The 26,917-nt window shown below is 47.0% G+C and overlaps 1 protein-coding gene across 1 annotated transcript in view; it reads left to right on the forward strand.

Annotated features, from left to right (window-relative positions):
• The window catches only part of ACBD4 (acyl-CoA binding domain containing 4), a 37,590-nt gene extending 18,102 nt beyond the window's left edge, over nucleotides 1-19,488 (forward strand). The window contains exons 6-11 of the mRNA XM_077252644.1: nucleotides 3,414-3,566; nucleotides 4,029-4,126; nucleotides 4,211-4,337; nucleotides 5,588-5,784; nucleotides 7,498-7,548; nucleotides 18,103-19,488. Coding sequence (XP_077108759.1) covers nucleotides 3,414-3,566; nucleotides 4,029-4,126; nucleotides 4,211-4,337; nucleotides 5,588-5,784; nucleotides 7,498-7,548; nucleotides 18,103-18,210 — 734 coding nt within the window. The 3' untranslated portion in view covers nucleotides 18,211-19,488. The remainder of the gene's footprint in view (nucleotides 1-3,413; nucleotides 3,567-4,028; nucleotides 4,127-4,210; nucleotides 4,338-5,587; nucleotides 5,785-7,497; nucleotides 7,549-18,102) is intronic.
• Nucleotides 19,489-26,917: the final 7,429 nt, after the last annotated feature.

The raw sequence follows: 26,917 nt of genomic DNA on the forward strand, positions 1-26,917 counted from the left end.
TCCCCTTTGAGGCCATTAATTTGGACGCCAATCTTAATGAGGGGCATGCAAGAATAAGATTATTAAGATCATTAGCAGTATTAACAATATAAGCTTCATATTGTAATAATCAATAACAACAATATATAATAAATCATCTATAAAAACATAGCAAGAACATCGTAGGATCTACGCTAACGCATTCCGAACCGAAGCATGCTTCTTAATGGCATAGTGTGCTTTATAAGTGGTCAGCCCAGGATTAATACGGAGCCCCCAAAAATGTGAACTCACGGGGAAAAATAAAAGCACTCAGTGTTTTTAGCAGTATGCTGTTTGTATTGTTATTTGGCTATTTGATTTTAGAACTGTTATTTTGCAAGTATATGCCGGTGATACGTTGGCAGTATATGGCAGTATTTTGTAGACTGACATATACAGTATATACAAGATTTTACAAGCAGCCTTGGCTTCACCTAGACTACAGTACCTTTGTGACTCTGTATATGAGCAGATTATTACTTTTTTTATAGCCTAAAGGGTTAAAGTTTAAAGATCTGGCAGATAAGCGGATATACTGTAACCTGGTGAAAGTTTATCTTATCACTAGAGAGCAGCTATCTTCCATATGAAAGAAACATCTGCAAGTGAGCCAATATTGCAGCCTGGCTTATGAATACAATGCAGACAGAAAGCAAATACACACACACAGACGCACGTAGCTGCTTAAAGGGATTTACTGGTTTTATTTAAAGAGAGCTTCTAGTTTCCTAATATATTTTCTGTTTCTGCTCATTATAGTATTACAAATCACTGATTGCCGTCAGTGGAAAAAAATTACATATTTTATTGTATCCATAAGATAAAAAACTGTAGCGGTCTGGTTCTATGTTCAGCGGATACAGTAAATACATCTGTTCAACAAATATTGCTCCTGTTTTTGATGGTTTTCTTTGACGTACCAGGTTAGTGGTGTAAATTAGGGCTTCAGTACAGGGGGGCACAATACATCTGTGTGGAGCCCCAAGCCAGATTATGCTAGTTTGTGGCTACATAGGTGCGCCCTAGTAAGTATAATGGGCACTTCCATGAATAAGTCCAATATTACCACCATACAGTGACCATATAGTGTTAGATGCCAGTCCTTCAGACCATCCAGATCATCCAAATGACTACAGAAGCATTAGATATAGTGGCTCACTAGTAATGTTCTTTCTAATGGGAGTTTTTGCTTCTTCCTTTTTTTCCATCTGGCCCAGACCACCCTGATGACTTCTTAAATACCAACTTATATGACTACTCACCATGGTAACACATAATATAGCAGAAATCTGTACCATATGTGAAAAGGACCAACAAGACCTATCATCAGAGATAGACTAACACCAGACAAAAAAAGGGGATGACAACTGGTCAAGTCAAATATAGAGAGCCATAAACTTTATTAATAATGTATAACAATATTAAAACCAGGTGACAGGTAAAAACCTGTCACCTGGTTTTAATATTGTTATACATTATTAATAAAGTTTATGGCTCTCTATATTTGACTTGACCAGTTGTCATCCCCTTTTTTTGTCTGGTGTTAGCCTGATGACTTCTTGTGGCCACAACTGGTCTGCAGAGTTTCGAACAGGAACACATTTGACTTCTTACATTTCTACCACCTACAGAGACTTCCCATCCCGTTTCTGCTCAGTCTGTGCCTGTTGCCACCCCATTTATTTCATCACTGCACCTGCGATGTCTCAAAATTCCCCCAAATGCTGTACTCCAGAAATTTTGGTTCCATTACTAAAACTACCCCAAATTATGCCACATAAACCCCCTAAAAAATTGCAAATAGTGCTGTATACCATGTCTTTGGTAGTAGACAATAATAGCAAGTAATAAAGTCCCTTGTGTGCCCCTAATAATTACCGGATACATAATTTTAAGATAATGCTGAGTCTGCCTCCTATAAACTAATAATGCTTCAACTTGCCACCTTATAAAGTAATAATGCCCTTAGAATTCCACCTTAACAAATATTGTCCCTAGAGCGCCCTCTGATTAACTCCCCAAAAGTGACAATATAATAAGTGCTCTCACCCCTCCTTTCTGCCACCAAAAAAAGTAATAATGCTACAAATGCCCCTCAAAAGTATTAATGGTGACTGTGCGTATGTGGTGACTTCATCTTGCTTCTTCTGCTGGGAACGCTGACATCATGTGTGAGCCCTTGGTGTTAGCACCAAGCACAGGTGGAGCGATGTGGTGACGTCATCTTCCTTCTTCTGCTGGGGACGCTGATGTCCTGTGTGAGCCCTTGGTGTTAGCACCAAGCACAGGTGGAGCGATGTGGTGACTTCATCTTGCTTCTGCTGGGGACGCTGATGTCCTGTGTGAGCCCTTGTTATTAGCACCAAGCACAGGTGGAGCGATGTGGTGACTTCCATCTTGCTACTTCTGCTGGGGACACTGATGTCCTGTGTGAGCCCTTGATGTTGGCACCAAGCACAGGTGGAGCGATGTGGTGACATCATCTTGCTTCTTCTGCTGGTGACACTGATGTCCTGTGTGAGCCCTGTGTGTTAGCACCAAGCACAGGTGGAGCGATGTGGTGATGTCATCTTCCTTCTTCTGCTGGAGACGCTGATGTCCTGTGTGAGCCCTGTGTGTTAGCACCAAGCACAGGTGGAGCGATGTGGTGACTTCATCTTGCTACTTCTGCTGGGGACGCTGATGTCCTGTGTGAGCCCTTGGTGTTGGCACCAAGCACAGGTGGAGCGTTGTGGTGACTTCATCTTGCTTCTTCTGCTGGGGATGCTGATGTCCTGTGTGAGCCCTTGGTGTTGGCACCAAGCACAGGTGGAGCGATGTGGTGACATCTTGCTTCTTCTGCTGGTGACACTGACGTCCTGTGTGAGCACTTGGTGTTCTGGAAGCTGCAGGCCCCAAATGATCTGCAGAAAATGGTAAGGAAGGGAACCCAAAACAGGAGTCCGATTTTCCTTTCTGACTATATAGACAGTATGTTATGTATACAGATTTTATATAGCATATGATTGTACATAGGTATATGAAGTCATGAGATGTAAAGCTGGCCACATGCCTAGATGGATAGGACAATGACGATCTAATGTGTATTGGGGCCTACCCTCTATTCACCGAAGGCAGGCGTCAAGGTGGGGATTAAGATCAAGCAGGGGAATTTCAGTTGCCCAATGCTTTTCTTGTTGGGGAGATAAGTTGCCACCAGACAACTCTTCTGTTCTTACTGAGAACACATTCATGGGTGGCCGGACCCACCGATGTAATGTGCATGGGTGGCCTAAGTTATCGGCCACAAATACAGCATTTACCCATGTTTATCCTTGCCATTTGTAGACCCCTTTATGTGACTGATATTTTCTCTACCATCTACATTGTCCATAAATGCCCTCGTCTTACAGATGATGAAAGTTCAGAGGATGCGAAGGAGCAGAGTGAAGAAACGTGGGACCAACGTCCTCGAGAGACTCAACTCCATGACGCTATAACAGAGGAGATAGAGCCGGGGGTAGTGTCTGCGCAGGAAGAGCTAGAACAAAGAAGATATCCTTTAGGTTGGCGAGTACAGACCAGATGTGATTTCTTCACCATAATGTAAAATCTGCACTAGTTGCTAGATGTCGTCTTACAATTTGAGGACCTTTTTAGGAAGTGCAGATCGGGTGCTGCTTCTGGGCTCCTATTGTAAAATGACTAACTCCACACTATGGCATACTCACCGCCATTGATCCTGTTCTCCAGACAGCGGAGATGGCCATCACCCATCAGTCCCTCTCCATTGCAGGCTGAGAATCTGATCTCTCTAAAGTACAGACATACACAAACATTACAACGTCAACCACTTTGCCACTCTACTTATGGTTGATAGGCACCAGTTGGAGTGGGGCACTTATATGTTTATTGCATGTTGTATGGTCACTGGCCAGTTCTCATTTAGTATATAGTCCTATAGTTAGGTGGATTGTCTACAAGTTAGCTTGCTGAATTTTTATTTTTTTTTTTGCATGCGCATTCAGGTGAGGCAACACGTCCAGTGCAAGCTGAGCAGAGATTGCAGAGCTGGGGGTCAGAAAATGATAATTCTGACAGCGAAGAGCAGCTGGGGTCTGATAAGGTGGGACGCTAATGTAATAAATACATTACTGACACTATGCAATATGTGAATTGGTGTATATATAATGTATGCGCATCCTCTTAGGACTGTGAAGACAATGGTTCTAGGATTTATCCGCACTTATTTCAAGCATCTGATGTTTCACACAAAAAGACCAAGGCTAGATCAAGGAGAAGTGCAGACAGGCGAAAGGATGAGGATTGCTACACAGGTATAGAAGTATATACGTAACAGCAAGACGCTAAGTGTTTGTTCATATTGAAAGTGCTACTTCAGGTGAGAAAACAAAAAATGAAGGTCCTCTTCTAAGCTGAAGCCAAAGCCGGACCTTCCTGCTACCGTGTTGCCCCGAAAATAAGATTTACCCCAAAAATAAGCCCTAACATGATTTTACAGGATGCTTGAATTATAAGCCCTACTCCAAAAATAAGCCCTACTTACAGTCATTTGGGGCTGGGAGGGAAAACTGGGGCCCCGAGTATTTCTAATCCGAGTTTGACTTAAGGGCCTTTTGTGACATCATGGTCATGTGATCATGAGGTCACTAAAGGTCCTTTAACTGCGTAAGACTAGAGCAACTGAAAAGGAGACAGTCTGGTATGCAGTGCCGGCCTTAGGGGGGCGTGGGGGAAGGCAAACTAAGCAGCTTCTCCACACTCTCTTAGGGTCCACAAGTGTTTCTATTCCGAGTTAACACTGGACCTTTGGTGACATCACGGTCATGTGACCATGATGTCATCAAAGGTCCTGTAACTGGAAGTCTAGAGGAACTGAAGAGGAGATAGGCTGGTATGAGCAGAATGTGTATATACATGTGTGTCTATATACATGGGTCAGTGTGTGGGTGTGTGTGTGTGTGTGTATATATAAAAAAAAATAAATAAATAAAACATCCCCTGAAAATAAACGCTAACTCATATTTCAGAACAAAAGATAATATAAGACAGTGTCATATTTTCTAGGAAACCTGGTATTTCTTAAAGGGTTGTCCAGTTAAAAGAAATATACTAAAATGAACTTTGCATAGCAAATGACGAAAATATACTTCAGTTATCCACAGTGCCTCGGTCTAAATATATCTACTCCAGTCCAGTGTCCCAGTAGAGTTTATTTTGTCTGCTTTGTAGAGGGGGCTGGCTGACTAACTCATTTTAATAGCTATGTCAGTTCCCTGATGAGCTATTAATGAGCCTGTCAGCCAGCCCCCTTCACACACAACAGTGATAACATGCTGACACAGGCTCGTCTAGTGCCTGCTTTTGAAACTTCTTACATTTTTTTGGCAAGTATCCTGTTAGCAGAGAGAGCTGGATGGCTGCAAGGGGTATTATGATTCTGCCACAAGTACTAGGAGCTTTACCTTTTTTTTTTTTTCGTGATTTACAATTGTATATCCGATTTCACAAATAGTTTTGCTGTGTTGTATATTTTTTCATAAAGTGTTTTGTTCCCTCCATTTAGTTCCTCAATCAACTAGTGATGTCTGGCAAAGAAAACCCAGTGATGAAGACAGCGGAGAGACATCACATGGATTACAGAGCAGATACAGAAGTGAACCGCACCAGTTGAGCCCTCAGATTAAGGCCACGGTAGAGGCTCTGCAAGCATCAATCCAGAGTCTCTGTCAGCGGCTAGAAAGCCTGGAGAGAGCTTTACAGGTTATGACTCTGCAGCCTTATCAGTTAGCTATGATCTATGGAAAACATACAGTAACTTGTATTACATGCAAAGCCCATTTTTAAAGCGACTGTGTCACATTTTCTGCTTTATATATGGGGCTAAGCTGCAATGCCACGCACAGCCAGAGGACAAAAGGGGAGCTGTTTGTTTACAGTAATCTCATACAACCACTAAATGTCACATATAAAGTGATGTATTTACTGTGACAACAAAGCAGGGTCTCACAGTATCTATTATGTTACAAGTCTGTGAGCCCTTCTTCTTTCTATCAGTGGCTCATGTATTTGGCTAATAACACTGGTCAACAGCATTTTTGGTGCCAAAGATATTTAATCGAATTTAGGGTATTTTTGGGGTGCTGATTCTGAATATGTCATCAGTTTTGCCAGATTGGCTCAAGTTTTTGAGATTTTTGGTATCTTATTTATAGCACTTGTTGGTAAATGCGACGCATCATCTCATTAATTTCTTTGGATTAGTACTTGAACTGAGCAGTTCTCAATATAGTTTTGTGTTAATTAGTGTTCTAAAAGTTTGTTCATAGCTTGATTTTTGCACTAACTTTATGTTGTTGTCTGTTTTCCAGTGAAAAGCATGAACTCATCAAGAAGAAGTTGTCTTAACGATCCAGACTCATTCTGTTACATTTGTGGTGAATACACACTGCCAAAACATAGAAGAAACATAACAGACTTCGTAAAAAAAGTGTATTTTGCCTATTTTGGGGTTATGCTTGGGGACCAAGACAAGTTTTGGGCACCACACATAGTGTGCAAAGCATGTATCGAATTATTACGAAAATGGAGCAAAGGGCAAAGAAAAAGCTTCAAATTTGGTGTTCCAATGGTGTGGAGCGGTCCAAAAAATCATCATGATGACTGTTATTTATGGTAAACACAGGTACAGGCACATCTTCACAATGAGGGACAGGCCTTCTTGCAGATTCCATGTTACTCCCATTTTCGTTTCTTATGCTTATTGAATCCTTGCACTTGCACTGCACAGAAATAACAGTCATCATGATGATTTTTTGGCTCTCTCCACACCATTGGAACACCAAATTTGAAGCTTTTTCTTTGTCCTTTGCTCCATTTTCATAATAATTCGATACATGCTTTGCACACTATGTGTGGTGCCCAAAACTTGTCTTGGTCCCCAAGCATAACCCCAAAATAGGCAAAATACACTTTTTTTACGAAGTCTGTTATGTTTCTTCTATGTTTTGGCAGTGTGTATTCACCACAAATGTAACAGAATGAGTCTGGATCGTTAAGACAACTTCTTCTTGATGAGTTCATGCTTTTCACTGGAAAACGGACAACAACATAAAGTTAGTGCAAAAATCAAGCTATGAACAAACTTTTAGAACACTAATTAACACAAACCTATATTGAGAACTGCTCAGTTCAAGTACTAATCCAAAGAAATTAATGAGATGATGCGTCGCATTTACCAACAAGTGCTATAAATAAGATACCAAAAATCTCAAAAACTTGAGCCAATCTGGCAAAACTGATAGCATATTCAGAATCAGCACCCCAAAAATACCCCAAATTCATTAAAATATTTTGGACACCAGAAAAAAAAATTTTTTTTGTTGACCTGTGTAATCAGATCTGATCAAATAAGCAATAGGTTTATGGTTGTCATTTAGCATTCATACTGAACACAGATCTTTTCTTCCCTCACAGGATCAGCGACAATATATAGAAGGGCAAACGCTGCGATCACATAAACTGCCGGTATGTCAGTAGTCAGAAAGTGTGACAGAATCGGACCAGTGTCTATGACTAACTACCATAGTGGAAAAATGAGACAAATAAAGCTCTGTTCACACTTGCAACTTCCATTCATAACGAAAGTCACAACGCTCTGATGGGTCCATCATATGACAGTTACTACAGCAACAAATTGACTCCTATTAAGGTCTATCAGGTTTATGCAGTGGTGCAAATGTGAACAGTATAATGATATCATCTACAAATATACAAAATAGCACAGAGCCTGCTCCATACATGGTGGGTGCTGACTATGTCCCCTTCACACGTCCTGATATTCCCGGTTCTGTTTTTTTCTAGTATTGGTGCTATCAGTGTTCGTGTGTAACCTACGTGTGGCATCCATGTGACGCACATCAGCGCCTGGGAAAAGCAGTACAGTTGGCGCTGTTTCCAAGCATCGGGTGCTTCTCATCATTGTTGACTGTTCTCCCTGCGACCAGACAACGCTGATAGGAGCTGGAGTCAGCAACCGCTGTGTGTATATATCGTATATTAAATAAATAACAAAAAACGGTGTGGGGTCCCCCTCTATTTTCCTAACTAGCTGCGGGTTGATGTTAATATTCTGGGAAGGGGCCAATAGCGATAAAGGTTCCCAGCGTATTAATAGCAACTGTATGCTTAGCTTTTCACTGGTTATTTTAGGGGTACCCCAAAATAAAAATTGGGTAGTCCCTGTGAAGGAAGCCCCTTCCTTCCACGTCACCAATCCGTGACGTCACTACACAGGCACAGCTCTCCGGCGCCCCCTTTGTCTCTCAGGTCAGTAAGGGAACTGCGCCTAGAGCAAATGGCCGCCGGAAGGACTGCCCTGTTACCCACACTGGGTATTCTAAGATTCGCAATCAGAGTAAAAGGATCAGCCCAAAATTAATTTATGATTTAATTGCCTTAAGGGCGCACTAGGTAATTACAAGAAATATACAATCACAATATATCAAGAGTTACAGTCAGAGTACAATATAACAACAATGATACAAGGCTTAAGGTATAAAGCTGGAGGTCACTTTACCAGGTTAGAGGTCGCTTGTGGAAGCCGGGGGGCGCAGCGTTCCGCAGGTCCAAAACTTTAGTTGCCGGGCAGCCCCCAGAAAGCGTGTGCTTGCCCCCGTCTGGCTGGCATGCCCTGTTTCTTAGCTGGTCATCTTCTGTGTCTGTCACTCTCCACATGTTCCAGCTCTTAACCCTGCCGTGTCCCTCCCCCTGTAGCTGGGTGGGCTTAGCAATCTCCACCCCTCTGCCTCCCTGCGATATTTGTCCCAATATCTAATAAATGGGATAACTGCTCTCAGGATGATCGGATCAGCACACGGGCAGTACCAGCGCCTGTGGTTTGTTCTGCCGGTCGTACTGGGATCAAACCTGGACCCATTCGGTCCCTGTGGGAGGCTGATCTCTATATCTCGGGTTTCAGACCTCCCACGGATACAGGAGTCGCACCATTAGATGCACCATTTCTTTAGGACGAGGGGAATATTTTTTATGAGCCGCTACCTCGAACGATGCGTCCATAATTCACGATTCCATGTCAGAGACGGTTCGGCTGGACGACCATACTAGATGTGTATCCAGTGGCCCCTTGACATGCGTGCTTTAATTAAGCCCTTGAGCATTTCCAAGCCCCCTGCTGGTGTGGCTTCCTAACTGAGCTTTGAAGTACCTTCTGCAATCTCCTCTGAGCTCAGCCGATTACCATACTAATAGGCACTATGTTCATTAGAAAAGGTGGGGGCCAGGAGCACTCCTCTCTGCAGACCTGTGACCAGGAGACAAAATGGAGTCACGCCAATCTGTGTTAGTAGGCCCGTCCAAGATGGCGGCTGTTCCCTCATCACACCTCCCTGCTTTAGAGGGCGCTAGGGGGCATCACATTCCTGTGTTCCCCCATGCGCCCTTCCGCACCTTCTCCTTGCCGGGACAACCCATCAGCGTTACCATGGTCTCTGCCGCTTCTGTGGCGAATGCTGAAGTGGTACTGCTGGAGAGCCAGGCTCCAGCGTAGCAACCTCCCATTCGTCCCAGAGACCGAGTGTAACCAGCTGAGGGGGTTGTGGTCTGTTTCCACGGTGAAGTGGCGTCCGTACAAGTACGGCTGCAGACGCTGCAGGGCCCATACAATTGCCAGACATTCCTTCTCCATCGTGGAATAGGCCACTTCCCTCGGCAGGAGCTTCCGGCTCAGGTACAAAACGGGGTGTTCATGTCCCGTAGTGTCGACCTGGCTGAGCACAGCACCGAGGCCAAAGTCACTGGCGTCGGTCTGTACTACGAACGGCCGCGTGAAGTCGGCTGCCTGTAGTACAGGAGAGCTAGACAAGGCGGTTTTGAGCGCCTGGAAAGCTGTCTCACAGGCGACTGTCCAGTCGACTGCGACGGGCAGCTTCTTCTTGGTGAGGTCCGTCAGGGGCTTGGCCAGGGTGCTATAGTGTGGAACAAACCTCCTATAGTACCCGGCAGTCCCCAAGAAGGACATCACCTGCTTCTTGGTCCTGGGGGAGGGCCAGGAGGTGATGGCATCCACCTTCCCGGGCTCTGGCTTCAGAGCTCCCCCACCTACCCGATGTCCCAGGTACTGGACCTCACTCATACCCACCTGGCACTTTTCCGGCTTAATGGTCAACCCTGCCCTCTGGATCCTCCCCAACACCTGCGCCAGGTGCTGTAGGTGATCCTCCCAGGTGGGACTGAAGATGGCAATGTCATCCAAGTACGCGGTCGCATACCCTTCCAGTCCCTTGAGCAGCGTGTTGACCATCCGCTGAAAAGTGGCAGGGGCATTCTTCATGCCGAAGGGCATCACCGTGGACTCGTACAGTCCAAATGGGGTGATAAAGGCAGAGCGTTCCCGTGCCTTAGGGGTCAGGGGAATCTGCCAATATCCCCGGCTCAGATCCATGATGGTCAGGTACTTGGCCCCGGCCAGTTGATCGAGCAGGTCATCGATGCGCGGCATTGGGTACGCATCGGTGACCGTCACAGCGTTAAGCCCCCGGTAGTCCACGCAGAACCGCGTAGTTCGGTCCTTTTTTGGGACAAGGACTACCGGCGAAGCCCACGCGCTGTTAGATGCTTGGATCACCCCCAGCTTCAGCATCTCGTCTATCTCTTGGCGCATGTGCTGCTGCACCTCGAGAGAGACCCGATATGCTGAACGCCGGATCGGGGGGTGATTGCCGGTGTCCACATCATGGACGGCTGCCTCAGTCCTTCCGGGCAGGCTGCTGAACAGCTCCCGAAAGGGGTGTAGGGTGACCCCCAGCTGGGAACGTTGGTCCTCCGAGAGCTGGTGGCCAACCCCCACATCCTCGATGGATCCACCCGCCTTGGCTTGGGTGAGCAGATCCAGGAGGGTTTCTACCTCCCCTTCCTCCGGGAGGTTACACACTGGGTGGGCACAAGCCTCCCGCTCATGATGTGCCTTCATCATGTTCACGTGGAAGGCCTTCCTCCTTCCACGGGCGTGGTCCAGGGTGACCAGATAGGTGACGGCGTTGAGCTGCTGGTGCACGAGGTATGGACCTTCCCAGGCTGCCTGAAGCTTGTTTTGTGGGACGGGGACCAGTACCCACACCTTTTGACCCACCTGGTAGGTCCTCTCACAAGCATTCTGGTCGTACCACCGCTTCTGGTCAGCTTGGGCCTGGGCCATATTGTCATGCACCAGCCGTGTCAAGGCCGTCATTCTGTCCCGGAAGCGCACAACATACTCAATGGCCGACACTCCAGGGGTGGCCAAATCTCCTTCCCACGCTTCCTTCACCAGAGCAAGGGGCCCCCGTACACGTCGCCCGTACAGGAGCTCAAAGGGGGAGAACCCCGTTGAGGCCTGTGGAACCTCCCGGTAGGCAAATAGAAGGTGTGGGAGATACCGCTCCCAATCTCTCCCGTGGGAGTCGACCAACATCTTAAGCATCTGCTTTAAGGTGCCGTTGAACCGCTCACACAGGCCATTGGTCTGTGGGTGATACGGGCTGGCTACCAGATGTTGCACCTGGATCTGCTTACAGAGAGACTCCATCAGCTGTGACATGAACTGGGTCCCTCGGTCGGTGAGCATTTCCTGGGGGAACCCCACTCTGGAGAAGATCTCCAGTAAGGCAGTGGCCACTTTGTCAGCCCGAATGGATGACAAAGCGACCGCCTCCGGGTACCGAGTGGCATAGTCCACTACCGTTAATATGAAGCATTTCCCGGAGCGACTGGGAGTGGACAGAGGTCCAATGAGATCCACAGCCACCCTCGAGAAAGGCTCTTCAATGATGGGCAGAGTTACCAGTGGGGCTTTGGGGCGCCGCCCCGCCTTCCCCACCCTCTGACAGGTGTCACACGAACGGCAGTAGGCAATTACCTCGGTCCTCATTCCAGGCCAGTAGAAATGCTGCGCTAGCCTGGCCCTGGTTTTAGCGATCCCTAGGTGTCCGGCCATGGGAATCTCGTGTGCTATCCGCAACAATTCCGCCCTGAACGGATAGGGTACCACTAACTGTCGGTCCCTGGGCCACGCCTCCGGTGAACCCTGCTGGACCGATACCCGGTACAGCCGTCCCTGGTCCCAGACCAACCGCTCGCGGTCTGACTCACCAGGAGGCTGTGCCGCCTGCTCCTTGAGAGCTTTCAGGCTAGCGTCAGCTTCCAACGCTGCCTGAAATCCCTGACTCGATGTGGCGAGAATGGACGACACTGCCACATCCGCTGTCAGCTCCCTGGGATCTGTCTCCTGGCCGCTGTCTGACTCGGCCGCCACCTGGTCAGAGAGGGGGAAGCCTTCGGACCTCTGCAAGGCTCCTTGGGCTCCGGCGCTCCCACTCCTGGTGACAGCGGCCACGACCGCTGTGCCCATGGGTAGCGCCTGCTTCCCCCCGGCTCCTGACCAAGTCGCCGGGTCAGGCAGACTTCCCTGCCCTCCTGACATCCCGGGTGTGGGGAACTCCTGCCCTGGGGTCTTACCTGGTGGCTCCTCTCCTGGGACGCCTCCTCCCCCCATGGCCTGTTCCTCTTCCTGCAGGGGCCCTAGGCTCAGCAGGCTGGATTCACTTAGGGGCCCTACACTGCCCATAGCAGCCCCTCCCTCCACCTCTGAGCTCTCCCCTACAGTCTCCTCACCTGTCCTCCCTGTGAGCCCTGTGTGTGTGGTGTCAGTGTATGGATTACCCTCAGGTTTCAATCCCTCCTCCACTGTTGGAGGCACATTCAACACATCAACATTCACAGTAGAGTCATGACATTCTTGGGGAGCCGAACTTGGGGGTTCAGTGGCCACATACTGAGACACTATCCGCCCCAAATCGGTCCCAAGTAATACATTGGCAGGAATATTTGACGTTACTCCCACCTCCCGCACTCCCCTCCCGGCGCCCCAGTCCAAAAACACCTTGGCGACAGGCAGCGCCGGTTCCACGCCTCCAATTCCGGAGACGGAAAGGGTTTTTCCCGGTACCAAGTCTTGAGGGGACACCACCTCAGGACGTACCAGGGTTCGTTCAGCGCCTGTGTCCCGCAGTCCCATGACCGCTGTGCGGCCGATAGTGACGGGTTGGTAATTGTCCAGGGACCTCCCACCACCCCCTCCCACACATAAAACAGTGGACGGTTTCGGGGACAGGGATGGGGCCTTAAGACGCTGGGGACATGCAGACTTGAAGTGTCCCAGCTGGTTGCAGTGATGACAACGTCTGGGTTCTGCGCCTGGCCTGGAGAGGGCAGCAGGGGGGTACACCCCTTGCACTCTGGGGGCTGGGGAAACAGGGGCAGGATTGGGCTTACCCCCTCTCCAGGTGCTGCTGGCAGGCTTCTTCGGCTCAGGCGCCCTGTTATTGGCATACTCATCTGCCAGGGCGGCTGTAGCAGAAGCCCCCTTTGGTTTCCGGTCACGGAGGAACTGCTGGAGGTCCTCTGGGCAGTTCCACAAGAACTGCTCCGTGACGAACAGTTCCTGGACCTCCTGGCGGGTGGTGAGCGCTAGACCCGAGGTCCAGTGCTCTGCAGCTCTCAGCAACGCCCGCATGTGGTCGGTCCAGGTGTCCTTTGGGCCCCGCTGCAGGCTCCGGAACTTCTTGCGGTAGGACTCCGGGGTGAGGTTGTAGTGCTGGATCAGGGCCCGCTTGATGCTGCTGTAGTCCTGCTCCGCCCCGGCAGGTAAGTCCCCCAAAACTTCCAGGGACTTACCCCTCAAACGGGGGGTCAGGTATCTTGCCCACTGATCCGGGGCCAGATGGTGTTGAAGGCAGGTCCTTTCAAAGGCCAGCAAGAAGGAATCCAGGTCTCCATCCTTCTCAAGCAGAGGGAAGTCCTCGGCCCGGACTTTGGAAACCCTGGACTCTGGTGGTGCTGGGGCGTCCAGCGGGAGCCCGTGTTGAGCCATCTCCAGTCGGTGCTGGCGCTCCGCTGCTCTCTCTGCCGCCGCTTGCTCCGCTGCCCGCTCTGCAGCTTTCTCTGCCCGCTCCGCTGCCTCACGGCGTTCTGCCCGCTCTCGCTCCTCTGCCTCACGGCGTTCTGCACGCTCGGCCTCCGCTTGCTCCGCTGCCCGCTCTGCAGCTTTCTCTGCCCGCTCCGCTGCCTCACGGCGTTCTGCACGCTCGGCCTCCGCTGCTTTCTCTGCAGCTGCCATGAGTCTCATATAGGCGTCTTCATTACCCGCCTCGAGACGTGCCACTGCCGCTGCAACAAGGGTCGCTGATGTGGACAGGCTGGGGCGGGTAGGTGGTGGGTAGTCCCTTGCCGGACTAAGCACAGGTGGCTGGCTCCTTGGGGAGTCTGGGCTGAGCTCCCCCTCGCCTTGAACAGTACCATCCACCACCACCTCCCCCTCGACCATAGCACTGGCCTGCGCCCTCACTGCACTCCTGGTGCCCTCTGCCATCTTTGGAACCTCTGGTTACTGACACAGCTGTAACCCTGACCTTGCACACAACTTATTATATTTACACTCTGACCGTCTAGTGCTGGGCTGACCTTAAGACCCCAGCAGTGAAAGTTACCACTGGTAGCCTTTAGTGTCTGGGAGTAGGGGTCCCACGCACACTATTACTCTGATCCCACGTACGCTGCCACCACTGTGAAGGAAGCCCCTTCCTTCCACGTCACCAATCCGTGACGTCACTACACAGGCACAGCTCTCCGGCGCCCCCTTTGTCTCTCAGGTCAGTAAGGGAACTGCGCCTAGAGCAAATGGCCGCCGGAAGGACTGCCCTGTTACCCACACTGGGTATTCTAAGATTCGCAATCAGAGTAAAAGGATCAGCCCAAAATTAATTTATGATTTAATTGCCTTAAGGGCGCACTAGGTAATTACAAGAAATATACAATCACAATATATCAAGAGTTACAGTCAGAGTACAATATAACAACAATGATACAAGGCTTAAGGTATAAAGCTGGAGGTCACTTTACCAGGTTAGAGGTCGCTTGTGGAAGCCGGGGGGCGCAGCGTTCCGCAGGTCCAAAACTTTAGTTGCCGGGCAGCCCCCAGAAAGCGTGTGCTTGCCCCCGTCTGGCTGGCATGCCCTGTTTCTTAGCTGGTCATCTTCTGTGTCTGTCACTCTCCACATGGTCCAGCTCTTAACCCTGCCGTGTCCCTCCCCCTGTAGCTGGGTGGGCTTAGCAATCTCCACCCCTCTGCCTCCCTGCGATATTTGTCCCAATATCTAATAAATGGGATAACTGCTCTCAGGATGATCGGATCAGCACACGGGCAGTACCAGCGCCTGTGGTTTGTTCTGCCGGTCGTACTGGGATCAAACCTGGACCCATTCGGTCCCTGTGGGAGGCTGATCTCTATATCTCGGGTTTCAGACCTCCCACGGATACAGGAGTCGCACCATTAGATGCACCATTTCTTTAGGACGAGGGGAATATTTTTTATGAGCCGCTACCTCGAATGATGCGTCCATAATTCACGATTCCATGTCAGAGACGGTTCGGCTGGACGACCATACTAGATGTGTATCCAGTGGCCCCTTGACATGCGTGCTTTAATTAAGCCCTTGAGCATTTCCAAGCCCCCTGCTGGTGTGGCTTCCTAACTGAGCTTTGAAGTACCTTCTGCAATCTCCTCTGAGCTCAGCCGATTACCATACTAATAGGCACTATGTTCATTAGAAAAGGTGGGGGCCAGGAGCACTCCTCTCTGCAGACCTGTGACCAGGAGACAAAATGGAGTCACGCCAATCTGTGTTAGTAGGCCCGTCCAAGATGGCGGCTGTTCCCTCATCACAGTCCCCCCTATATTTACTAACAAGCAAAGGCTAAACAGACATCTGTGAGCTGATATTAATAGACTTGGATGGGGCCATGAATATTAAATGCGCCAATTCTGGATCTTAGCCTCCGCTCTTCTCACTTACCCTGGTGTGGTGGCATGTGGCGTAATAGTTGTGGGGTTGATATCAGGTTTAAAATGTAGCTGACATCAAGCTGAGGGGTTAGTAATGGAGAGGTGTCTATCAAACACCCCCATTACTAACCCCATAGCCCAATTTAATAAAAGCACAGATATAGTAAAGTCCTTTAATAGAAATAAACACTCCCCGACCCTCTTTTACGCATTTATTCACCAAATAAATAAAGAAGCAAAAGTATACTCTCCGCCGATAATCCATAATGCTCATATCCCACAAAGATCCCCAACTCTTATACATCCAGATGGTGTGTTGAGTGGTGACATCAGTGAAACGACAGCTCACCATTCCAGCCGCAACCCACTGAGCATCATTAAGGTTACCGCCGGTCCCAGGCAGCAGTTCTAATGCTCAGCTCAGTGTGTTCCGACCGGCGTTGTGAGCTGTTGCATCAGGGTGTCACCACTCACCACACCATCTGGATGTAGCTGAGTTGGGGATCTTCATGGGACATGAGCATTATAGATCATAAGCGGAAAGGTGAGTAGAGCTTTTTTTTAGTTTTTGGTGAATAAATGGTTAAAATAGGGTTGGGGAGTTTGTATTTCAATTATAGGTCTTTACTCTGTGTCTTTTATTAAATTTGACAATGGGGTTAGTAATTGGGGTGTCTTATAGATGCTTCTCCATTACTAACCGCTGGGCTTGATGTCAGCGACTAGTAAACGGCTGACATCAACCCCACAACTATTACCCCACTTTCCACCGCACTAGTGCACGTGGGAAGAGCAGAGGCTAAGTGCCAGAATTGGTGCATCTGAGGGATACGCCATTTCTGGGGCAGTTGATGGCTGATGTTCTTAGTCTGGGAGGGAGCCAATACCCATGGCCCCTTGCCAGCCTATTAATATCAGCCTGCAGCTGTCTGTTTAGCCTTTGCTGGTTAGTAAATGTAGGGGGGAGCCCACAAATATGGGTGCCCCATATAATAACCAGTAAAGATTAAGCAAACAGCTGCGAGCTGTTATTAATACGCTGGGAACCTTTATGACTTGGCCCCTTCCCAGAATATTAACATCAGCCCCCAGCTGTCGACTTTCCCTCAGCTAGTTAGGAAAATGATGGGGGATGGGGACTCCATGCTGTTTTTTAATTAATTCATTTTATTTATTTAATACATGATATACACACGTAGCGGGTGCTGACTCCGACTCCCATTTCTCCGTGGTGCGTGAAAAAAAAAAAAAAGGACATGTCTGCTGTTTTTTTACACTGACACACGATTGATGTGAAAAATCTGACATGAGCACCACCACCGTGTGTCTGTATTCGTGGTCCTTAAAATTGGACCGCATACGGACATAAAAACCGGATAGCCAGCCCCTGCCTCTAACAGCACTGGTCAGTTGCTGCTGTAAAAACACTCCGATGCCGCTGTCAGTTACTTATAGTATCATTTAAGTGATAAGTTCTTGGTGGGATGGCTATTGTTTATTTTTTTTTTTTTTACCAACCTTCTTTCCCTGACATGATTGTGGGGTACTGTTGACTTACCATACCAGCCAGCAGCCTATTGGAGGCCCCTGTTGAGTATCCTATGATTATTGCACAAAATATTGCAGGTTCCTGTCTAGGAGCGTGAAAATAAAAGAAAAAAAATAGTTACCAACTATAAAAGGAATAAAAGGAAAAAACTTGTATGTATCCCTAGATGGTGATAATAAAAATCGCAGTTCAGTATGTGAAAAGCAATCCCTAATACATGTCCATGAACAGAAAAGTAACAAAGGGTAAGGGTCCTTAAAAAAAAAAAAAAAAAAATTAAAAAAGGCAACACAAACCAAATTCTAGAGGAAATATTATAACTTCGCTGTCACTGTAATCCTACTGACCTGGAGAACCATTCCACCAGGTCCTTTTTTTTTTTAACAGAGAATGCTGTGTTGGATTTTTTTTTCCCCATTTTTCAGAACATTGTATGATAAAGTGAATGGTGTCATTTTAAAACCACCACTCATCATACAAAAAAAAAATAAAAAATTCAACACGACAGATTTGGGGGAGGAGGGTTGTTTTGTTTTTTTAAAGAAAAATCTGTCTGTAGATGTCTTTTGAATGGTAAAACAGTTATAGCACGATATGTATTTTTCTAATATTACTGTTTTGTTTCATTTTCCAGAAAAGGCGACGTCCTGCACTGGCCAGGTCTCAGACGTTTCTGTTCATAGTTGTCTGGCCATTCGTCGTGCACTGGCTGCTGCGCAGACTGTTCTGGAGGAAGAGATGACCTGTTGTTTTTGGCCCGTATTGTCCCCTGTACAGAACTATATCTGGAGTGGACAGAATGAATCAGACTTTCATCAGCCTGTTGTTTTCAAAACGAGACAGCTGCTAAAAAAATAATCCAAGAAGCTCAGTGACTATTGTATGTCCAATAGGATAATCATTATTATTATTCTAATATTTCCTTGTTGATTTAAGAATTGTATCCCGTTTTCACCACTTTCTTGAATAATCTCCTTAATCCTGTCTGCTTCTTAGACAATCTTTAAGCACAGCTGCCATTATTGCTGATAGACAAGAGTATACTCGTACATAGTCCATAGCAACAAAGGCACAAAACAAACACAGTAACCAAGAGAAAGTTAAACAGCATGATATTACACATAGAGAATAGTAGAATCAGAGAGAGCATCGCTGGGCAGAGTTGGAGAGAGGTTTGGTATATGGATTGGACTGGTAGGCAGAAGACAGGGCAGGAGAAGAGGCTCAGTAGTGGGGAAAGGCAGGAGAAGAGGCTACAGAAGTGTGCAAGCACAGGAGGGGAAGCCATAGAGGTGTGCAAGTGGAGGCCACAGAGAGTGCAAGGAAAGGAAGGGAGGCTACGGAGAGTGCAAGGGCAGGAGGAGATGCTACAGGGGCGTCTAAAGGCAAGAGGTGAGGCCACAGAGAGTGCAAGGGTTTGAGTTGAAGTCACAGGGGCATGCAAGGGTAGGGGGGAAATGGCACGGAGGAGGGGTGCAAGGGCAGGAGGAGATGCCACGGAGGAGGGGTGCAAGGGCAGGAGGAGATGCCACGGAGGAGGGGTGCAAGGGCAGGAGGTGATGCCACGGAGGAGGGGTGCAAGGCCAGGAGGAGATGCCACGGAGGAGAAGTGCAAGGGCAGGAGCACATGCCACGGAGGAGGGGTGCAAGGGCCGGAGGAGATGCCATGGAGGAGAAGTGCAATGGCAGGAGGTGAAGTCACAGGGGCGTGCAAAAGGCAGGAGGAGAGGCCATAGAGGAGTGCAAGAACAACAAGGGAAAACAGGGAGGTGTGCAAGCACAAGAAGGAAGGCCATGGAGGGGAGGCTGCATAATAGCCCAGGGCTACAGGGTTGCAGGGACGTTTGTCAAGGTTCTAGCGCAAACCTGCCATTCTTGTATACCACCCGACACCGTGGGTGAGATATTGTATGGCTATATTTACATTTAGTGACATCCTACCTTTTATCCTAGTAATTACACTCCCGCCTTTCTTCTCGCGTTTAACACAGAGCTTCAGTAATAAAATGATTATACCACAGCCTTCTTCATGGATCTGTTTAGGGCACATTTGCCTGCCAGGCTTTATATATCTGTCCTATAGTTGTTATACTTCTTGGGTCAAACGTTCCAAGCGCCATTTCTCCCGATCCCCCTCATACATATACATTGGCTTGGCAGAGCATGTATGTGTTCTGAATAGGGAAAGTGGAGTAACTCAATGTCAGACATCTCTAGCCGTGACTTATCTTTCCTGGGAACAAAAGGGTTGGACATGCTGACAACAAACAGCCCATTCCTTCCTTCCATACACATCAGTGGGTACTGCCAACGTTATTCTAATGCGCATGGTCACATATAAACCAGAACCAGGGATTGGTACAATACCAATGGTGGGGAGCTTGGCCTTTAGCTGTCAAGGTACGATCACACAAATACAGAACACAGAGACTACATATGTCTGAAGCTTCAAGACAAACCAATCCATTGCAAACGATCTCGCTTGACTTCTATTTCTTGAACATGCTCTGGTGTGAGAATATGTTATCAAATCTCCTCTGCAATATATTTCCATCAATTAACATCCCATAGCATGTAAAGCAGGGGTGTACAAACTTTCCTAGTCAGTGGGCGACAAGGTTGGATTGTACGAAGAATCACAATAAAGTTTAAAAGGAATCAGAAAACAACCTTGTATTTAAATCCAGGTTATGTTAAATGTACTGTTTTCCATATCAATATAGTTAAAAAAATTTAAAAAAAATCAGAAATGATGCAGTTTTCACTCACTCTGACCACTAAACCTAATACTAGACAGAAGTTTACAGACGGATCAGGAATTATCAGCAGTTTCATTATTATTACAGATACAGTAGATAACGCAGGACCCACCATTCGTAGGTGATGTCACAGCTCACTTCCACCCACTTCCTGCACAGTGACCTTTGCCCAGATCAGAGCATGCCTAGAAAATATGTCCATAGAAGTCAGAGCCAATCTATTGCTGTGTGGCTGTGGAAAAAGGACAGGAAGTGTAAGTCTGGTATTAAGCCTAGTGTAAAACTTGCAAGGTTTCTGTGTATTTTTTTTTCATGATCTGTATTTAAACACAAACAAACATGGAAATGCAGTATATAAACCTGATTTAAACAATAGGTAATTTTACATGCTGCTGCGGGGACTGGAACATATTATTTGAGCACGCCAAAGACACTCGATTAGCACCCGAGCATGCTCAGATAACACCTCATCCGAGCACATTCGCTCATCACTAGTAGGAAAACAGGAATAACCAATCGTTTTGCCACTTTCTCCCTTAGATCTGCACTGGTTATTACACAATTGTGGATTATCTATATTTACCATACTGTACATTTAATGTGTCCTAAGGTAGGCTAAGAATTGAGTACTCCTTATCAGTGGATAGCAGCATATTCAGGATTCTTCGCTTTTTGGCACCATAATATGCAGATTCTCACATACATTTCATCCCTTGCCTCTAGCCTTGCATAGATCGACCTAGTTACTGGTTTATATTGTATTTTCTAAATCAATATTCCATGTGCCTGAAGAAAAAATAGGTTTGGCTCTGACATCTCTAGTGTGTCTAGTCATCACCAGGACTAGTACATTATATTGATGCAGTATATCAGTGGTGGTGACATCACAGGATGAACGTTTAACGCTGCATCTGCGACTTTTCATCTGGAGGGATCATAGCCCCCTATCACATAATAGAATAACACTATAGGCAATGCAGAGGGGTGTAATATATTATGCTAAGCATACAAGATTAATTCCAGATGGCGCTATCACAATAAGGCCGGTTTCACACGTCCTGATATTTCCGGTATCGGTAAACACGGTACAGGAGATGTCCGTGTGTGTCCTACATGTGGCACACGTATGGCAACCGTGGGCTGCATCAGTACCACATGGATGGCCGTCGGGAAAGAAGTGCTACAGTAAGCGCTGTTCCCCTGCGTGTGGTGCTGAACCCGGCTGTCATCCCTTCTTCACTGTTCGGCCGGCGAGCAGGGGAGAATAAATGAAAGAAAAAAATTATGTGGGGTCACCCCTATGTTTTAAAACCAACCCGGCAAAACTCACAGGTGCAGGCTGCTATTCTCAGGCTGGTAAGGGGCCAAGGATATGGCCCCCCAGCCTAAAAACAACAGCCCGCAGCTGCCCAGAAAAGGCGCATCTATTAGATGCGCCAATTCTGGAGCTTTGCCTGGTTCTTCCCACTTGCTCTGTAGTGGTGGCAAGTGGGGTAATGAGGGGTTAATGTCACCTTCCTATTGTAAGGTGACATTAAGCCGGCTTAATAATGGAGAGGTGTCAATAAGACACCTCTCCATTACTAATCCTATAGTTGCTAAAGCGTTAATCAAACACCACACAGTAAGAGAAAAGTCTTTTAATGAAATATACACAGTTTTTCCATCTTTATTAGTCTGCCATTACAAGCGAAGCCCTCTATCGCCTGTGAAAAATGTCAAAATAATAAACCAACAATATACCCATACCTGTCCGGCGTACACTCAGTCCTACGCTGTAATCCATATCTGGGGTATATACAGTTTACAAGCGGGAGCACTGCTAATGCGACCGCTCCCGGCTGTAAACTACTGGGGAATTATTTTTTTTTACAGGCGATCGATTGTTGTGATTGGGGCTTTTAGGAATACCATAAAAATATGGGTTTTCAGGGCATGCTGCATTTTTTTAATTTAATTTCTTGATCAGATTTGTTTATAGCTTACAGTCTTCATTTTTAGTCCGATAACAAATGTTTTGTGGCCTTAAAGGGAACCTGTCATGTTATATATGCAGTCTGATCTGTGGACGGCATGTTATAGAGAAGGAGAAGCTGAGCAGAATTATACATAGGTTTGCTATGGAAAAAAAATCAGTATGACTTGTGTTTCATTTATTGAAATCCTTGATATTTGCATGCATGAGTCCAGTGGGCGGTCCTACTAGTGATTGACAGCTAGCAGTCATAGAGGGAAGACTATCATATCCATCATTGAGTAGGACTGCCCACTGGACTCGTATGCATACAAATATCAGGGATTTTAATAATATGCAAGTTTTAGTTAAACTTTTCTCACAAAAATCTCTATTAATCAGGTCAGCTCCTCCTGCTCTATAACATCCTGCCTGCAGATTAGATATCATTTTCAATTAGCTCCCTTTAAAAAATGCGTTACTCTTGTATACCGGCTGTGTCTGACAGTATTGATATGAGCTGTAATGCCAGACATTTCCTGTGAACAGGAGGGGCGCTGTTTCCAGTCTTATACAAGGCTCACAAGATTACAATAAGAGTCGTCTATAGTTTTTCAAACTCGGTTGACTATTTTGGAGAGATCACGTCACTAATATGTGCTGACATAGGACAGGATCGTATTCAGGAGTTTCATATATCCAAAACAAAGCTATGTCAGTGAAGCGTATGTAAATTATGTAACAGGCAGCACTTATACTATCCTGGAAAAAAAAAAAGTGTTCCCACCACTGCCTGAGATGTTTGCTGAAACCTGAATGCCCTGCAGTAAGGATATACTGCACATTTCACCAGCATAAGGGCCGTCCCACACGTCCAGATAATTCCGGTACCGGAATAAATCGGTACCGGAGTTATCCGTGTCCGTGTGCCTGGGAACTCACGTAGGCCATACGTGCGGCACACGTGTGCCGCCCGTATGGCGAGTGGGTACCACACGGAGCGTGTGGTACCCACGCGTGTGGTACCCTGCATCGCTGAAGCCGCGATTCATATGTTCCCTGCAGCAGCGTTTGCTGCAGAGAAAATATGAATAATAGTGTTTAAAATAAAGATCTATGTGTCCGCCGCCCCCCCACCGCCTGTGCGCCCCCCCCGCTGTTCTGAAAATACTCACCCGCCTCCCTCGCTGCTTCCTGGTCTGGCCGCGGCTTCTAGTGTATGCGGTCACGTGGGGCCGATCATTTACAGTCATGAATATGTGGCTCCACCTCCCATAGGGGCGGAGCCGACTATTCATGATTGTAAATGATCGGCCCCACGTGACCGCATACAGTAGAAGGCGCGGGGCAGAGAGGAAGGAGTGACAGCCAACGAGGGAGCGGGTGAGTATTTTCTGAACAGCGGGGGGGCGCACAGGGGGCGGGGGGGCGCACAGGGGGTGGGAGGGCGGCGGACACATAGATCTTTATTTTAAACACTATTATTCATATTTTCTCTGCAGCAAACACTGCTGCAGGGAACATATGAATCGCGGCTTCAGCACCATGTGGGGGGGACAGCGCTTACTGTAGCGCTGTCTCCTGCACGCACACAGACCCCAGACGGAGAACGTCCGTGTGAGGTCCGTGTTTTACACGGACCCATTGACTCTATTGAGTCCATGTAATCCGTGCGCTCCCACGAACACTGACATGTCTCCGTGTTTGGCACACGGAGACACGGTCCGCAAAAAATCAATGACATCTGAACAGATGCATTGATTTTTATGGGTCTACGTGTGTCAGTGTCTCCGGTACGTGAGGAAACTGTCACCTCACGTACCGGAGCCACTGACGTGTGAAACCGGCCTAAGATAAGAATTAAAGGGACCTCTGTGTTACACTGGAAGAGGCCTGCTCCTCCATCCCTCCCAATAATGTGATCTTGTCCCTCAAGGTCCCACCTCTCACATGCAGGCCTTCTGTTTTGCTTACAACTGAACATTGCAGGACTTTGTGCCCCATTTACATTTCAATTGTGAATGCAATGTTTATGTTTGTGGTCACTATGGGGAACACAACTGTCACTGGTGGCGGGATATATATATATATATATATATATATATATATATATATATATATATATATATATATATATATATATATTGTATAGTTAAACCATATGCTGCCTATAGACCGGTTTACACATGAGGCTTTATTCACATCTGTAAGTCTGTTTTATATATAAAAAAAAACCTATATATATATATATATATATATATATATATATATATATATATTTATTTTTTTTTTTAACTTGTGCATCCACCAGGATTGGAGTCCATTGAAGTCAATCTTATTTTTTCCATCAAATTACGGTAAACAAAAAACTGGTAAAAAATGACGCAATATTTGCGAGAGCTCCAATGGGGCACCCCCAACTATTGCAATTCTTTAGTAATAATAATAATAATAATGGTCTTTTCATATGGGCCAAAGGGACCTTTTGGGTCACCTAGGCTCCAGGGCCAGGTTCGATGGCAACGCCTGCACCCATTATAGTTAATCTCCTGACTTTCACACACAGCCAAGTACAGGTTTTTGCTATACTGATGCATATGTCTTAATTGATGCACAGTATAAATGTGAACCTAGCCTTAGGGCTCCTTTTTACTTGCGAGAAATACGTCCGAGTCTCGCAGGTTAAAACCAAGAACTTGGGAGCGGTGCGTGCAGCTCCATGTATTGCTATGCAGCCGAACGCTCCGCCCTCGAGTGCCGGCGCCAGAGCTTGGTTTTAACCTCCGAGACTTGGACGTATTTCTCGCAAGTGAAAAGGAGCCCTTTGACAGAAGTAGGTAGATGGACAACTGTTGCATAAACGGTCCTCTATGTGAATGTCTCATTACCCTGACGCCCTTAAATCCATCTTAGTTCATATGGACAATTACAAAATGGGGATACACTTTTAATTATATCAGGCAAAGGAAGAACAATATTTCTGGGAGATCATTCATCTGACTATACAGAAATTTTTCCAGAAAATGAAGTATTTCTCCCAGAAAATTATTATAAACATTTGTATAAAAAACATGCGTAATTGCAATAATTTTCCGGGAGAAATACCGGTACTTCATTTTCTGGAAAAATCTCAAGGGTGCCAACACTTTCGGTCATGACAGTATAATGAATATTTCAAATATGTCTGACTTCCTTCTGGATGATGCTGGTGCGTCATTGCTCCCATAGGCTCACAGTAGTGAATGGAGTTCTGGTCCAGGCCCTATAGGACTGCCCCTATTACAGCATTTCCACTAAAAGTTCATATACAAATTAAAGTGGTTGTCTAGTCGGATTATATTGGTGACACGGTTGCCCCTCTCGTCCATGGCAGAGTGCGATGTATCAATAGACAACATTGGCACAATAACACCACTAAAAAGCTCCAGCAAGTCCAGAGTTGCAGAGCGGCGTTGGAAGAAAACACTTGCAAGATGACTTCACTGTATTCAAACAAGCAACACTCGCTTTTAAATCTGCCCTCACCTCTGCTAAACAGGCCTACTTCACAACCCTTGTATCTTCCCTATCCTACAACCACAAACAGTTATTCAAAACCTTTAACTCCCTCCTCCGCCCCCCACTGCCCCCTCCAACTTCCCTCATCGCTGCTGAGGACTTTGCCACACACTTCAAAAATAAGATCGACCAGACAAGGCAAGTCTTCATTGTTCAACCACCACAACCCCTTTGTATACCAGACCAATGCCCAAACCCCATAACCTCCCTATCCAACATCACTGAAGGGGGGCTTAATTGTCTCCTCTCCAAATCGCACCTCACCACTTGTGTGCTTGACCCCATCCCACTTCCTCCCCAACCTCCCACCACACTTATCCCATCCCTAACTCACCTCTTCAACCTATCACTAACTTCTGGCACCTTCCCTTCTGCTTTCAAACATGCCACAAGCACGCCTATCCTTAAAAAGCCAACCCTCGATCCAACTGCTATGTCCAGCTATCGCCCAATATCGCTGCTCCCATTCACTTCCAAACTCCTGGAGCAGCACGTCCACTCTGAACTTTCCTCCCACCTCTCATCTAACTTGCTCTTTGACAGTCTACAATCTGGTTTCCGCCCCATCACTCAACTGAGACAGCCCTGATCAAAATCACTAACGACCTACTTACCGCCAAAGCTAACAGACAATACTCTGTACTCCTCCTTCTAGACCTGTCCTCTGTGTTCGACACAGTTGACCACTGCCTCCTACTACAGATCCTCTCCTCCTTTGGCATCAAAGACCTCGCCCTATCCTGGATCTCCTCGTACCTTTCCAACTGCACATTCAGCGTCTCCCACTCCCACACTACCTCCTCATCCCACCCTCTCTCTGTTGGAGTCCCCCAAGGCTCTGTTCTAGGACCCCTACTCTTCTCAATCTATACACTTGGCCTGGGACAACTCATAAAGTCCCATGGATTCCAGTACCACCTCTATGCTGATGACACTCAGATCTACCTCTCTGGCCCAGACGTCACCGCTCTGCTGTACAGAATCCCAGAGTGTGTATCAGCCATATCCTCCTTCTCTCACTTCCTCAAACTCAATGTGGACAAATCTGAACTCACCATCTTTCCTCCATCCCATAGATCTTCCTTGATGTCATGACAATCAATGATATCTGCTTTCCCCCGTACCGGAAGACCGCTGCCTCGGAGTAACCTTTGACTCTGCCCTGTCCTTCAAACCGC

The sequence above is a fragment of the Ranitomeya variabilis genome, chromosome 4 (assembly GCF_051348905.1).
Source record: "Ranitomeya variabilis isolate aRanVar5 chromosome 4, aRanVar5.hap1, whole genome shotgun sequence".
Classification (NCBI taxonomy): Eukaryota; Metazoa; Chordata; class Amphibia; order Anura; family Dendrobatidae; genus Ranitomeya; species Ranitomeya variabilis.